We start from the raw sequence: 16,837 nt of genomic DNA on the forward strand, positions 1-16,837 counted from the left end.
CAACTTTTCAGAGCCTTGGGAAGAAATTCCGGTTTGAATTCAGCTATGGGACCGTTCCCACTGTTGGCGTCTTTATCACTTCTTTTTTCTGAGTGTTGGCCTGTCCAAGTGCATGCTGTTATCATGTGGCAAACAGTGTGTTCACTCTGTGGCATTCCAGGGACACTCTCTTTTGCATGAAATTATCACCTTTTACAAAGAACAAATATTTGTCAGTCGGGTCAAACCAGCAGGGTTGCTAAGGCAATTTATAAAAATATCCTCTTTTGGACTATAAGCAATGTTAACACGTCAGGCTATGCTGTGTCTTTCCGTGAAGCGCTACCCAATGAATGCTTTATGTCCAACAACTGCAGGCTTATGCATCTCAGATAAAGCCCATCTGGTGACTATTAAAGGGAATTACTGTACATACAACATGAAAGGATTATAACATTGGGGGGGGGGCAGCATTTTGTTTTAAGTACCAGTGCTGTTACTAATTTTGCCTTCAGGATAGGTGTTAAGTTTAAAATAACTACAGTTGCTTTACCAAATACAGCTGAACAGTTTGTGTATTGGACTCCTCCTTGCTATAGGAAAATGGGGGTGCTTTGGAAAAGCAAAAGAGTCTCAGAACGAGGCTTCCCTGGTGGGTTAGCATGAGCTGCTGATGATGGCAAGGCTACAGCTTCAGGTCTTACACAAACCAGTATCTCTGTTGTTGTATCCCTCTGTAATTGCCTGCATTTTTAGCCTTGGTTGTAAGTGATTTTTGGTAAGCACCTTTCACTATATCTCTGTGTAGCAGTCAATGTAATGGCCTGATCGATGACTCGTCTTTAAATCACTGCTGTATCACCGGCAAAAGTAATAACAGCTCTTCCTCTCTCTGTTTTTTCTTAGGCCCCCCAAGGATTGCCGATAAAGTGATTCACCGTCAGTCCGTGAGGCTAGGGAGGACCATCAAACTCCTGTGCCCAGTGGAGGGCGACCCCCCACCTCTCACCATGTGGATGAAGGATGGACGCACTATCCACAGCGGCTGGACAAGGTTCCGAATCCTTCAGCAAGGGCTGAAAATCAAGGAGGTGGAAAGCGAAGATGCGGGAACCTACATTTGCAAAGCCACCAATGGCTTCGGCAGCACCAATGTGAACTACACCCTCATCGTGATCGGTGAGTAGAGCTGGAGAAAAGCCAGGCCTCACCTGCTTTGGGGGGAGAGAGCAAGCTGATTTCTGTGTAGCTGTCAGTGACTGCAGATTTGCTTTGCTAATCATTTACTGACCTCCCCTCTTAACTGGCCCTTTCCAGTGTTTGAGGATTGCCAGAGCTGGCTATGTTGCTGCACATCTTCTGCTGCAGCCGGCTGCAGGCAGATAAGATTACGCAGTGCCAAAGGTTACAAATAAACAGAAATGATGCAATAGTCACTAGGGTCCAGATCACAATGAATTCCACACAGGAAAGGCTGTGCGATAAGGAGAGGTCACACCGATCTTTATGTTTGCTGTTGGAACAGGATAGTTCTCAAAACAAATGTTAAGGCACTCATATAAAAACGCACAGCTGGAAGATCCATGTACTGAGCTTTTGCAAAGCATGGTGTCTTCAGGAATAATAATATTTAGGTTGAAACAAAGCTCAGAACTGGCATATGACCCAGGGATGCTCAGTTCCTGAGAAATCCCCTTGGTGGAGGTGGGATTAAAAAAGCTTCAGATGCTGTCTTGGTGACCATGGGTTCACTGGCAGTGTTTTTGACTGGCTTCAAAGGGCTTGCTTTCCCTGGTGATGGGATTTTGGGGTCGACTGCTGGGCTGAGCGTTCCTGAAGGCCCCCAAAGACACTTCTCTGGGTAATCAGAGATTCCTCTGCTGGGGCTGCCACAGAAATATGCTCATTGGTCCTTGTCTGTGAGGATGGAAAGAGCTGGATGAAAATCGGCATGGTGGAGGATGCTGAGGGAGCAAAGGGGAGGGTTACAAAGCAAGGGGTGAGATCAGGTATCTTGCTCACCCTATTGCCTGATCAGGACCACAAGTATCTCATCTACAAAGATTCTGTTTCTCTTAGACAGTGGAAGTGAGGACAGAGTTCAGGGCAGTTTCCAGCTGCCTACTGGTTGGCACTTGGCCTGTTTGTGTTCTATTTCTTCTTCTTCTCCTTCACAGTAGGAGGGCTGCTGTGGACTCAGAGCATGTAGCAAACACTTGGTGCTGCTTGATGGAGGATTATCACCCGATAACAGGGCGATTCTTGGAGAATGCACTTTGCTGCAGAGCCAGTATGGGAAAGAGACCAGAATGTAAATGTCTTATCAGGAAAGAGACGCTTAGGTGAGGGAAACCCTCTTGCGATATGACTCCTGTAGCATCAGTGGGATAAAGCCGCAAAAGCCATCTTATAGTTTACATAGTTTGTGGATTTGGTTTTCCTCGTTCACCTCTTTCCTGTCCACGTTCATCCATCTTTGCTACACTGAGCAAAAAGGGTGAAGTGGAAATAGCCTGTAAAGAGTCATGTGTATACAGACTCTTTTTGGACGTGCTTTCCAGACTGTTTGGTGTGGAGAAAGGAATGCTATAGGAGCCTGCTTCAGTCCTGCTTGTGCTTTTGCATTATGTGGAAGTTGCCAAAGTCTTTGATCTTCTGTGTCATCCAGTATCTTCTACAAAGCTCAGGGCCCAAGCCAGCTCCCATTATTCCAAGGCAGAGAGGCATCGAGGCATCTGTGAGTCAAAGAAGACTCTGACTATTCTTGGTGGCACAACAGAAACAAATGAAAGGGAAAAGCCAGGAGGCACAGGGTAAAAGTTGGACTAGAATTCAGGAAACATTGAGGCAAAAACTCCAATTCAGTTGCTCAGGGAAATTGGATTATCAAAGTTAATTGTGTTAAGAACAATAGTGTTCATTATATTTGGCACTGAAAAGCCCTGGGCACAAACGCTAGGTATTTAGAGCCTCATCGGGCAGCTATGGAAGGAAATGGCAAGCTCCCACTGGCCTCTGTGGGTGTGAGATTGAGCCCTATGCAAACAAATATTGATCAGCAAGCGCCAAGAAAAGGGTAACTTCAAACTAAATGTGTGGCAGACATATGGGCTGAGTTATCGTTCATCTCCATGCATCCTTGTTGTAATGCTGGCTAAACCCAGTACTTCTTAGACTCTTTGCACCTTCCTTCCTTGTCTCACAGTGTACCCTTGTGCATTGTTGTTGCTCAGACCCTTTTTGGTGGATTACTTATGTCCCTCATCTCCAGTGGTACAGAAGTGTTCATGTAATGTTTCAAACCGATTGCTTTTCACTAGAACAATTTCCCCTGAAAACAAATGTTCCCCTAGTGTCTTTCTTGCCAAAGCCTGCAAGTAAACACAAGGTATCACTGACTTATTCTTTCAAAGGGCCCAAACATTTAATGCATTGGCCAGATGCTCGCGTTTCGTCTTGGTGAAAATGCTTTTGGTTGAGAGCAAATCAATCCTTTGTTGATTTTTGAGAAGGAGGCAGTGTTTTAAAACCAACTGCATGTCAGTTTTGAGGATGAAGATCAAATTGATGGTGCTGTTTTGTTTGTGCTCCGGAAAGCACAAACTTCATTAGACAGAGTGGCTTTTTGAACCATATGGCCTCTCTATTCTTCCACTCCTTCAAAGGAGAAAAAGCCCTCTTATTCCAGCTGTACTGCTGTCACCAAACATGTAAAATCACGCAGGTGTCAGATATGGGCAAGGTGGTTAAGATATTAAATCTAGAATAGCGTTAAATGATTCATTAAATGTTGGGACTTGAAAAAATAAAATTCATTTTGACATGATAACATTCTGGGAATTTAAGCAGTAGTATCTGGACTTGATACAGTAGCTTATTGAAAGGTTTTGGAGTTATGCTATATGCTTTTAACTGAGCTCGGCCACACCACTGGCAAGTGAGGAATTGTCACACCTGTGTTACATACGTGTACATTGCAGCAGGATAGGGTGAAGATTTACCCAAGCTTCTACAGAGAGCTGAGACTAAAATTCAGCAGCCTTGAACCTCTCTGCCTGCATTCAGTGCTATATAACTCTCATTAATCTTAACTCTTATTAGTCTCTGTATTCCATTATTGCATAGAGAAGCAACAAAAATCTGTGACGTTGTACAAAGGAATAAAAAGGACAGTGGATCCACCAACATCAGTGGGTGCCGGCAGACATGGCAGAGGTGAGCTCCCTTGTCTACGTTGCAGGTTGGTCTCTGTGAGATGTAATAATTTTGGTATAAGCCTGTTCGAATGTCGCTTTGCGGCTTTCATGACAGATCTTGCTTGCAACCAGCCAGCTCAGTGCACAAGCAGAACAAACTTAGATCTGCCTCTACACGTCTGGTAGACATACCTACACGTTGCCTGGCTGGAGAACTTCTCAGTCTGCAAGTGCAGATGAGACGGATTACTGTGATTTTACAGATGGTAACTAAGGCAAAGAGAGACCAGGTGATTAGTCCAAGACCACATAAAATACGAGCTGCGGCTCAGAATTGAGTCTAAACCTCTTAAATCTCACCCTAAAAGACTATTCCTCCTTCATAACACTTGCTAAAGTCTTTTCTTCCTAATTTAGCATCTTCCTGCTGCTGTGTTGGAAGGGAGTCTTCTCTTATTCTAGGTTTTTGATCTTCCTTCTCAGACAAAGGTTTTGCCAACCCAGATGGTAGCAATTGGTTTCTGCCCTGCTTATTTCCCCATGTTCTCAGACTGCAGGGCCTGGATCCCAAAGATCCAAGGAATCTTGCTCTAATACACCCCTGTGTGAAATGTAAGCCAGTAAAAGCAGATAACCAATATAAGTCAAAACTACAATTTCCTCTCCTAGCCAGCCTTAATAGTTTTTGTGGCTTACCACAAGATTTGGGATGCCAATTACACTGCAGACAGATTTACAAATGCTGGAAGAGGAACTTCTCTTTAATCAGTATTAAATCAGCATTGCAGTTATTAAGTGCAATGTTTCCTTATTGTGGAGAATTACCTGTAGCTCATCAAAACAAATGTGCCGTACCTTCCCAAAAAGTTATTTGTACAATGATGCCCCTGAAAATCTTATCTTTAAGGTTTTTTCCCAGCTGAATCAATTCAGAAGAGCTGATTTGTAATCTACAGGTGTGAAAAGAAACTTTATTTTGGTTTTAGATGCTTGGTTGAAACCTGCGGTTTCTTTACTGCAGAATAAAACTTCCTTGCCAGTGTGCTCTAAAAGGAAGCCTAAGGCCAAAAAGGAAGAAACAAAATGTTGAATAGCTGCTCATTATCTGAAAACTGTCCACCTTGTGTGCTGAATGGAGGTATGTTCTGCAGAAAAAAATAGCATGTGATGGTGTAACTGAAGCCTCTATCAAGCTGTGGCCAGCTTGGAGAAACTGTGAGGCTGCACATATGGAGCCATTGCACACTCCAGCCGTCAGGCCCTCCCTGGGAAATCTTAGCCCAAATGGGTGATATTTGCCTGACTTATAAATAACTGAAAACGAAGTCTTCTAACAAGGAAGTGCTGGACAACCTCCATTACCGTCTCTTTCTGCAATAATAAACAGTATCACTTGTTCCAGAAGCCTGGTCATTCTCTGAAGGGAAAATTGTTGGTGAACAGCTGTAGGAAGGACTATTGGTAAATATTTATGCTGTAGCATAATGACCTCTTTCACTAATGCACAACACAGAGGACTTTTCACTTGCAGAAGTCTTATGGGCCAAATCCTGCAAGGTGTGCCAGTATTGCAAAATGCGGGGCTATTGCTACAGGTGCTGCCAGTAAATACTTCATCTTGCATCAGTTGCTCAACCAAGTGATGAAAGATCAAACTGTCTCTGTTTTTGCATCTGCATGCATGTTTCTTATTACCTTCTGTAGCAAAGAAAAAGGAAGCAACAACAAGAGTAGCGTTTGGGATTGTCTCTGCACTGTAGACTTCTTGTTTCACTTGGAGTTTGTAAACTGCCAAAGGCACATCTTGCTTGGGTGCATCTCAGCACAAAAAAGATCAACATTTAAGTCCAAGGAACAGCTGCTCCAGTGTTTCTCTTTCTTGCCCTGTATCTCTGACTGTTGCAATTGTTTTTTCTCTTCTTTGGGTTTATTTGGAGGAAGATTTTGGTGAAGGATCCATCATCCATCCAGTTCATATCCCCCTCTGGTGCCTGGCCCTCTGAGTGACCAAGCCACTTGGCCCCATTTGGGCTGTGGAGTAGTAAAATCTTGATGCAGAGAGCAGGAGGAAGAGTGCAGCTTGTTGTCCTAAACCTCTGATGGACTGTTCAGAAATTGAACTACATCTCATTTTCATACAAATCAAATTTACTATTAAATGTCTGCTGTCTGTCTGCTGCAATTGGTTGCTTTGAAAATCTTCCCTGACATCAGATGATTTATCTTTAAAGTAGCTTTTTCCTGCTGAGCCAGCTGCTATTTTATGCTTTTTTACAGCTTGTCCAAAGACAGCTCTCTTTGATAACAGGCATGTGTGAAAAATTTGCATTAAAATAACCTTTTTTTTTAAACAGTCAGCATAAGTATCCTGAAAAAAAATCATGGCAATGTCTGAATGGATATTTATTCTAATGTGCTTTTTTCTGCTCATAGTAGTAGAAAATACTGTGTGAAAAAAAGACAAGTACAGTAAAATATGGTTTGCATTACAGTTCTCCAATGAAGTCATCAATCTGTGTCTCAGAACTCATTTATAGTGCAAAAGCTGAGAAAACATTTGTAGCCCAGAGTCAGGTGCCACCAGCCATCTTGGAAAAGCATGACAAATTCATTTATGTTTGGGTTTTGGCCTCTTAATAAACTCTGGGGACCAGAGAGAGATGTGCTCAGCAAGAAGATGTGAATCAACATTGAGTCAGCAATGTGTGCACCAAGGGACTGCTAATGCTAAGCAAAAACTGAAATGAGTCAACACTTAAAAAAAAGGAAAAAAAGGTGCAGTATTTGCATTTGAGCACAAGGTCGTGTAGCTTGTGCTGGTCATGGTATGGAGTTAGCAATCCGTCTTTAGTGCATTTACTTCAACACAAAGTGTGAAAGGCAGCCCATCCAGCGTGGGACCGTTAACACAATCACAGGGCATATAATCATGACTAATGATGATTAGTCAGTTGTTATATGGAAATGAAGAATTCCTTGTGACAATAAACAGTAACAAAGTTCTCATGTTTAATTTGTTAAGGCCCCAATCCGGCAGCTGGATCTACGTTGGTGGCCTCCTGTGCATACGCAGCGTTATTAACACCAGATGAGGATCTGGCCATAGTCACTGATGCTTAGTAATGGTTATGTTGCTAATTAAAGCTCAGATTGTTTTTGGCCTTTGGGAGCGGAGCAGAAAAGGGGAACCTTAGTTTACTACTCAAGGCCTAGCAATTGCGATCATTGCACAAGGACTTCTTGTCAGCGTGTAGCGTGGTGTCACTGGGTCACAGTAAGCCCTCTGTGGAGATGTAGGTCAGGCTTCGGTTCATAACAAGACCTGTCTTAGTGGTGTTGCCAAGTGAGGGGGTCCTGCGTGTCAGCCTGTGGGAAGAGACTGTCAATCTGCATGAACTGATCCCATTGACTAGAGGAGTCAATGAAATGCTCGGTACATAAAATGTGAGTATTTTCATGTTTTGGTGCAAACTCACAGCTAAAAACTGTTCACTTGGAGATGAAGCTCCTTTTCCACTGGAAGTGACTCATCATTGACTAATGATGCTTTCACCCAAGCAAGGGCTCTTCCTTCTGAGTGTTTATTAGTGTAGGCATAAAGTCACACACCCTGACCAAACTTGGTGTTGCTCAGGGATGGTACGAGCATGTTAAAAGAAATCTAAAAGCAATCAGGTATTCCTATCCCCTGAATTTCAGTGGTGCTTCATTTCCTCCTCATTTGGGGAATCCCACTCAGAGTCCAACAAACTCCCTGACCCCATATGCAGCATGTTGAGTCCTGGAAAATGTCCACTGTCCTGGGAGAGGAAAGGAGGAGAGAGAAATACTCCAAAATGAAAAGGTGACTATTCCTGGATTGCTGCAGAAAAACGATTTCACTAGTTTTAGTCATTTTGATGAGTGCTACACTAGATTGATGTCACAACAGGCCATAATGATTTGTTCTTGGAAAGCTCTTTCTCCATAAAGAGGTGATGATGTGAGTGCCAGTATTAGCTGTAACTATCCTAAAAATGACTGATCAAAAATGTAGCACCAAGTGATTTGACTGATGGCTTTCGGTGAATGGGCGTAAAAGGCTGGAAAATATCACAACCAGGCAGCGGTCTTGTTTCTTCCAAGTCCAGATCTATAATGTAACTCAGTGCTAATGCTGTATAATGTCCACAGTTTTTACAAGACCTTTGTTAGGTTTTATTAGTTTCATTTGATTTTATAACAAACTTTACAGTATGCTTATCAATACATCATGTTCTGGCTAACAAAAGCCTCACTGTTGCGGGTAGATTTCTTTTTTCCCTTCGTGAAGCTGTAACATAGAAGCCAAGTTAAGAAGGTAACAACACCTGTTCACAATTTAAAGGAAATGAAAAGATTTTTTTCCATGGATGTAAGCATGAAATTCATACATATATGTATGGATATATAATTTCCCCCATACTCCATCCTGTGGTAGACTGTGGCAAACCAGAGCTGCAGCCAGTGTAAATTCGAGGCATGCAGGACATATGGATGCATTTAGCCCACAATCCTTTGCAGATGCTTTGGAGTGTGTAGCTGCTGCTACACCCATGCAAACAGCAAACTGCAGCTCTGTTTGCTGCACGAATATTGTTTGGGAATGAAAGCAATACACAATGCCAGGCAGGCTGACGTTAAAAGTGTGTTTGATCTGAGCAATTTATGGCTTCCTTCTGTTAAATGATATTAATAGAATTAGCCTCTGATCCCAACGAGTTTGCGGTGTACATGTTGAGTTTTTCTCGTCAGTGTGTCTGAGGCTAAAAACATCTTTCGCCTCTGACTTTATTAATCAGAGTTGTCTTTGTTACAATCCTCCATACAGCTAACGGGCAGAATTTCAGCCTGTGTTGACAGAGCAATGCTGATGTGCACAGCCGCTGATTTGTCCACATCTACAGATCTATAATGCTTAGAAATAGCTGCATTTGTGAGTAAAGCCAAGGCAGTCCCTGGTCCAAGCAGGTGATATGTATGTGTGTGGAAAGCAGGCATGCAGAAGGTGGTCTAGATTACCAGTCATGGTCTGCTGTGACTGCAGAATAGTAGTTAGGAGTCTTTTAATTAATAGCGCCCCAAGTAATGAGAAGCCATCATGCTAATTGCAGACCTAGTCATCAGCAGTTTTGATATATGTACCATCTTGCCAACCATCCGAGAGGACCATCTTCCCCAAGTAGCAGGATCTTTCTGTTAACTTTCCTACAGCTGCTACTGTCCTCCCCTTTTCCTGATAGTGTTTCCTTGGCACCTGTGCTCCATCCCTCTTCTTCTTGCCAAAGGCTGGGAGTGGAGGACTTATTGGACTCAGTGGACCACTGAAGCTGGGTTGAGCTTCATGGGCACAGTGTCTCCAGGAGGTCTCTGCCAGAGAGCACTGTGCCCCATTCCCTAGTGCCATCATACAGCTCTGCTGTCCTTGGTTTGCCCAGTAAATACCACTGATAGTGTTTTTTAGCCAAATTTTAGTCCCTTTGATATCAGTTAACTCTGAAATGCACAAAAGGCACACTTGTAAGTTAAGGCACAGTGTATAATATTTATTATAGAAAGAACAGCACCAAGTTGGGCTAGTTTATAAGGTGTAGCTTGAATGTTGATTTTGGAGACTCCCTCTGTATGTATGCACATACACACCATCGATCACTCGTGTGCTGCTTCTTGATCCATACATGTAGGTATGTTGCCTGTTAAAATGTATGGTTGTTGAGGAGGTGTATTTTTACATTCCTGTAGGGTCTGGTTCTCTACCTTCCCTGTGCTGTCTTTGGCATCCACATTAAGAAAAAGATGAAGAAAAGGAAAAAAAAAACCAACAAAACTGCTGGCAATTAGTATATAAACCTATTTTAAAATCCAATTTATTTTTGTTTGATGAGAGAAAGAACATATTCTGTGTTGTGCTTGATGAATAATATCATTGTGCTAGAACGCTTTGATTCTTCTTACTTTATAATAATGTGGGTTTCATAGTCAGAAGACCTGAGTGTTTACATTATACACTTTTGGCAATAAATTTGGAAAAGAAGAGAAAAAAAGCACTAATCCCAGGAGTTCTGAAACCTACACTCCTTCTTAAACGTACCCTGTTAAAGACATTAAGTCCCTTGCAAACATCCATCTATCAGCAGTTGAGAGTTTGTAAAAGGCGTACTTTGTTCTGAACTCCCTGCCCTACTGATTATGCACAGTTCTTTTATTTTGTGAATAGGATGACGACCCCTTAGCCTGGTAATGATGACAGATTTATGTATTTTAACACCCAGATGCTGCTGTATTTGTTAAGGGCTGCCAGACTCCAGCAGTGCTGCAACCGTAGTTTATTTTCATTGTCAGTTTGTGCTGCTTTTTAAGGTGTTCTGCAGCCACTGGAAGCAGTGCCACTGCTGCTCTCAGAGGTTGAGATGTCAGGATGTTAAGAGCATAAGCCACCATCCTTGGACTGTTTCCACTCATAAAACGTCAGTTTTACTCTGGTTGCGCTGACGAGGTGGAACCTGCTCCTCACACTGAAGCCAAGGAAAAGAGGGGAGAAATAAAACCCCTCCGAGCAGTAAAAGGAATCAGATAACATAGAATTTATCCCTTCACTTTCTACTCCCATGATGTATTTTGCAGCTCTCAAGTTAATGTTTTAAAGAGAACCTTCTTTTAATGTGCAGTAGAAGCGAAGAGCATAAACATACTTTGCAAGCTTAGCTGTTAAAGTGCTGTATGGGTCAACACATCTGTCCTCTGTGCAATGCATCTGTCTGTGATTTCTTTTGGGTTGTTTTAAATTACTGCAAGTGGCAGAACAATAGGGAGACAAACAGTAAGAACAATGCTGTTGTTTAATAACAAGCTAAATTATTAACAGGCTTGTACAGAAAATATTTCATGTAAATTAAAGGGAAGCAAATTATTTTATTTTCCATTGCAATGATCGAGTGGAACAAAGGCAGTTGTTGTCTGTTGTCTTTTCTTCTTTTCTTTTATCTTGCTACAGATATGTGTGTTCCTGTGTATGTATACAATTTTCTTACAGTCACACTACAAAGGTTATAGGGCAAAAAATGCAGAATATAGATGGTTTTCTGATCTCTTCATGCCATCCAAGCCACTAAATCTGAGTTTATCACACAATCCGAATGATGCACAGGATTTTTATTACCTTTTTTTTTTTTACTTCCAATTCATTGTTTCCCTGAAAAATGTTGTCAAGTCAGTTGAACTATTGAGTTGAGTCAGTTTTCTGCTTGATTGTCAACAAAAGGCTTTGAAATATTTGGGATTGAATCCTCCATTGTGAAACTATTTTGATTTGGAAAAAGTACCACCACCACATTCTTCATTGAGTTTTCTTTGGTCCAATATTAGATGTTTCTCTTCTTAAAGAGAAGCCATGTGAGTTGGCTTGTTGGTTTTGTGTTGTTTTTTTTCAAGCTAAAATAAATTATGGTGACCTTTCCGCTGAAGTAAACAAGGATCTTCATCTCACCTTTGTTGAATGTGCAGCCGTCAGGAGAGAGAAGAGCTGGCGACAGTCCTCCTCGTTCACTGGCAGGGAATTTGGGAAGCGAGTTGGATCCACTTCAGATGCGGGCTGGGTTTCCCAAACCTGCCTGCTGCTCTCTCCAGAGCAATCCCAGGAATCTTGTGGAGGAGAGGGATGGCGCTTCCCCAATCCCCAGCACAGCCCAGTGTTTGTGCTCTGTTTGTAGTGTCTCCTGACAACTGCAAGCCCACTGCAGCTTCTCCTGGTAGCCCTTGCGTGCGCTTTGGCAGGAGAAACTCCAACCCAGGAGAAAGTTGTGGGAATTTGACATCAAGAGGGTTGTTTCAGCCAAGGTCTCTTGTGAGCTGCTTTGGTTTGAGTGTGGTTTTGTTAATCCCTTTCCTTCAAGGAGGCTTGGAAGATGCAGCATCCTTCACTTGTGGGAAGTGAATAATATTGAGGGTGAATTTTGAGAAGCTGGTCTGTGCCTTTGGCTTGAAATGCAAGCAAGGTGCTAGGCGTGCTCCTCCCATCCTGACAGGCGTGCTCCTGAGATGCGAGCCATCTCCTGCTCACTTTGGCTGATTGGTTGACTTCATCTATGGGGACTCCATCATCCCCTTTCCTCTGGGATGGTTTTCAGAGCCTCTGGAGAGGTGTCCGAGAAGCTGTAATCACAGCCATTGTAAAAACACGTCTATGTGATCTTACAAAAAAAGAGGTTGTTCTCTGGGTGCTCTGTCCTTGGGCAATTACGGAGAATTTTGTGGTGGCCTCTTGAAACCTTGCCGTGATAAACAGACAAAAGGGCAACAGCTTTCAGGAGCAGATCGGTGGAATTGCATCAGAAAGGAATCTGGCCACTCGACATCCTCAGTATTGTCAGTGCTTGTCTGTATCTCCGATCTCTTTGCCAGAAATGATTTGGATATGTTTTACCCTTGTTCTAGGCAAAACCTGGGTCATGGACATACTCAACTATAAATTAAGCTGTTAAATGTTAAATACTGAAGTTACGCCTTATATGTGGTTATTGCTATTTGTTTGTTTGACCTATGTTAGCTCTTCTCAGGAATTTTTGGCCCTTCTTGTGTTCAAAGCTCCACGCTTAACAGGAGGATGGGTTGCACACCGGACTGCTCACAAGCGACATTTTTACCACCCTTCAGCATCTACAGCAAGGGAGGGAATATTGCAGATCCTGTGACAGCGTCCCTGTTCCTCCAAGGCCACGTTGGCATGTCCTGAAGGACAAACTCTTTAAAAGATTCCCTAGATCCTTCCCACCTGGTATTTGGAGAAAGCACTGTTCTGTGTTTGGGGCCAAATCTGTTCATCTTTGCTCCTATGCTATGGCCTGCAGAAATAGTTTCAGACATAGGAAATAAAAACCAACAAGTTGCCTGCACATCTTTCCTGTTAGTTCTGCTACAGCCTGTTTTTCCAGTATTTTATTGCTTTTCCTATTGACAGGTACTTCCCTGGAGCCCCGTACCAGGTTTTTTGACACTTGGCACAGGGAGCCTGTTTGCTGTGGGCGAATGATCAGTGTGCTGAACCCTTACAGAGTTCTGAGCTGCCTCTTCATCTTTCAGATGTGGCACGATACCTGGTGCCACCCCAGCTCTGCGGGATGTGCAGTGATAACAATTTAACTTATTAGGATGGCGTTGCTTTTGTGCCTTGATCAGATATGGTCCCATGGACTTGGAAGGTATTTTCAGGCCTGCTCACTTCATCTTGCCTATTTTGGGGGATTTGGTATTGTCATGCAGTGGGATTTCTTCTCCAGCCTCAAATGCTAAACCACTGCTAAGCTGAGATGATACAGCCAGTTCTTTGCTGATACTTTGGTCTCTGCTCAGAGTGTAAAGTAATGGGTGGATTTTTAGCTGCTGCTTTTCTGAAACTTCTCTTGAAATATGGCATGACTCAGGCCACGAGTGAAATGTTTTTCATGTTCTTCGGGAAGAAGTGGACCCCACTTACAGGTCTGTAATTTTAAAAGAGGATGGTAAACTGAACTTAGAGCACTTTATCTCTGGGGCTGTCAAAGAAGGAAGATAAAGGGGAGTTTTTCAAAAGCTCTCAGCCAAGGCTGAGTCAACCCCTTTTGAAGAATTCCCATGAACTTCCATGGGATGAGTATTGCCAATGCTGAAAGCTTTTGAAACCCTACCTAACCATCCAGTGACACCTTTTGAAAAATGTGTGTACTAAGCACACATTCCTGGGAAAACGTAAGTAGGGTTCACATGTGTTGAATACTGAGGTGCTTTCTCAGAAGCAGGTGTTTTGAGAGGAAATTGAGAAAATGGGTTTCTAAAGCAATTTTAATGAGCTATAGTGTCTGCCCTAGTCAGCAGGGACATAGTACTTAAGCTGAAGCTATTTTTTAACATAGTTTTGTCTCCTGTAAGCAAGGCCTGACCGATAAGTTGGCTGTCGCAATAAACAATCCCTCTAACACCAGTCCAACACATTCAGCTGTTGTGTGAAGTCACGCTGAGCACAAAACAATTGCAAGGTTTGCTAGTGTCTAACTCGGAGCTTGTACGATGCTTTGGGATTCAGAATATGAAAGACATTTCTGTACCACCCCTGGATATGAGCTGTAACTGCTGTAACAGTTAAATACAAATTAATAAGAACATGGAAGCTGGGGCCTGAGACAGTCCCAAGGTTGCAGTAATCAATTTTAATTTTTTTTTTTCCGCTTTAAGAAAACTCCAGGCTCAAATATCAGGAACACTGTTGCTGGATGTAGTCCATGCATGCAGTTGCCGTTGGCCGTGGTGGGAAATCAGGGGAGTTACTCAGAAGGAATGTATGTGAATGATGAGCAGGGTGCTCTGCCCATGTTGCAGGGCGGCATCCTGATACCTGCCCTCATTAGCTTTAGGACTGCTAAAATTCATCGGACTCATCTGAAGGGAATGGCTTGTCTTGCAGTTTGACAGGGAGGAAATGAAGGGGAGAAGGAGCAATAGGAGAAAACCATCAGGGGAGGGATTTTTAAAAAAATCTTTCCTTCCTTTTGCATTGCAGACACGTTAAGTACTTAATATTTTAAGAGCATCTTCTTACTTAGAAAAGCTGGCAAAGATGGGATTCAGTATGAGTCTGCCAGATTGATTTACAAATCGGCCTTATGAACTCCTGCTGCTTAAACATACCAGAATGCGACAATTAAAGCCAACATCTGGAATTCATTGGTGGAGCTGATCCTAAATAAACATTAAATGAAGGTCCATTTCCTTAGCATTGGATTTCCTCTGGCTACCACAGCTTAAGTAGTGTCATCCTATCAGATAGAGCTGATGATGATAGCAGAGCAAATGTCAAAGTCATGAGCCAGATCTATTTGTTCCATCTTTTAGCACTGAAACTAGGACTAAAGTTGGGCTAAAGAGACACCCACTGTTTTTCCACTAGACTATGGGGATGGGTTCCTCATCTCACTAACCTGGGCTAAGCTGGTCGTGTGACTCCCTTTCTCTCCTGTGAAGACAGAATACTTCAGATTAGTTAGGTTAATCTCACTTGAGGAACTTTGTCTCACTAGAGTTTCTCCTCTCTCTGTTTCCCCCAAACCTGTCAAGGTTACTGCAGTCTCCCTCTGTCCTCCAAATCCAGGCAGGGATTCTGTTTGTTCATTTGTTAGAAACAGAGAAAATCGGCTAATGAATTTGGGACTGGGTTCCAAGTTACGTAAGTGGAAGCCAGTCACAACAAATACCCGTCTGTCTTCCTTTGTAACAGATCTCTTCCCTGAGGCTTAGCTGAAGTGGAGAGTGGTAAGTGCTGTCCATGTCCATGGTGGGTGAGATGGAAAGCCCTGGGGAATGGTTTTTCTCAGGGCCAAGAAGAGCTTGCTTACCCTGGCAAGAATCCGATTTCTTTGTGCAATCCAACCTAACTGTCATCATGGGGGAAGTAAAAAGCACCTTTTGGCTTTCACTTGTGCTCATATTGCCCTATAGTCTCTGACCTCCTTGGTCATTGGAGGAGCAAAAAATGTGGTGGTCCCTGGGTGTTTTTGTTTGCACAACCATTGTGTCCCCCCTCTGAAGCTGCTCAGTCCTGGATCACTGAAATGAAGATGAGAAGTGTTTCCATGTGGGCAGGCACTCTGGATACAAACAACCTGAGGGGAAAAAGGTCCCTTTCATGGAAAACCATAACTGCTTTTAGAAGTGGAGCCTTCCACTAAGGCACATGAAAACACATTTGCTCAGGTCTGGGCTTAGGACATCATTCTTGCCTCTGATCTCAAGGAAACTAGATGAGGTTTGGGGTCTTTAGGAACTTTCTGAGAATCCAGGACATATATTGAAGTGTCTGATCTCACCTGTCTGAGGCATGATGGTTTGCCCACCAGCAAACAGACATGGATTTTGCAGAAAGCTCTTTGAAGCAGTCACTTTCTGCTCCGTACCATGCAGGAGCTATATTGAAAGAAGTAAACTTATTGCTGGCGCAAGGGTCCTCCTTCCAACCTTGAGATGATCTCCAAAATCTCTATTAGTGCCTCTCTGGGTCTCCAGGTCGCCTCTGCTGGGCTCCCCTTCTGCAGCTCCCAGCTTCTGCTTGAAGCACGGTCTCTCTCTCCCTTGGGACCCCAGTATTCAGCTTCCTCCCAGTTTCACCAATCTGACAATCAAAAAGTCCTCCTTATCACCTCTTGCGTAGTCATGCAACTTTATAAAAGCATTAGCTCAACACCTTGGTTTCTTTAGGGAAGATTGCACGAATCTTTTCCCTTCCCTTCCCTTCCCTTCCCTTCCCTTCCCTTCCCTTCCCTTCCCTTCCCTTCCCTTCCCTTCCCTTCCCTTCCCTTCCCTTCCCTTCCCTTCCTTCCCTTCCCTTCCCTTCCCTTCCCTTCCCTTCCCTTCCCTTCCCTTCCCTTCCCTTCCCTTCCCTTCCCTTCCCTTCCCTTCCCTTCCCTTCCCTTCCCTTCCCTTCCCTTCCCTTCCCTTCCCTTCCCTTCCCTTCCCTTCCCTTCCCTTCCCTTCCCTTCCTTCCCTTCCCTTCCCTTCCCTTCCCTTCCCTTCCCTTCCCTTCCCTTCCCTTCCCTTCCCTTCCCTTCCCTTCCCTTCCCTTCCCTTCCCTTCCCTTCCCTTCCCTTCCCTTCCCTTCCCTTCCCTTCCCTTCCCTTCCC

The 16,837-nt window shown here is 43.4% G+C and overlaps 1 protein-coding gene across 3 annotated transcripts in view; it reads left to right on the forward strand.

The window, feature by feature from the left end:
* FGFRL1 (fibroblast growth factor receptor like 1) overlaps positions 1–16,837 on the forward strand; it is a 191,499-nt gene that overhangs the window by 97,954 nt on the left and 76,708 nt on the right. For all 3 annotated transcript variants that reach the window (XM_050896517.1, XM_050896515.1, XM_050896516.1), the window contains exon 3: positions 886–1,158. In XM_050896517.1, coding sequence (XP_050752474.1) covers positions 886–1,158 — 273 coding nt within the window. The remainder of the gene's footprint in view (positions 1–885; positions 1,159–16,837) is intronic.

Source organism: Gymnogyps californianus, chromosome 4 (genome assembly GCF_018139145.2).
Source record: "Gymnogyps californianus isolate 813 chromosome 4, ASM1813914v2, whole genome shotgun sequence".
NCBI lineage: Eukaryota > Metazoa > Chordata > Aves > Accipitriformes > Cathartidae > Gymnogyps > Gymnogyps californianus.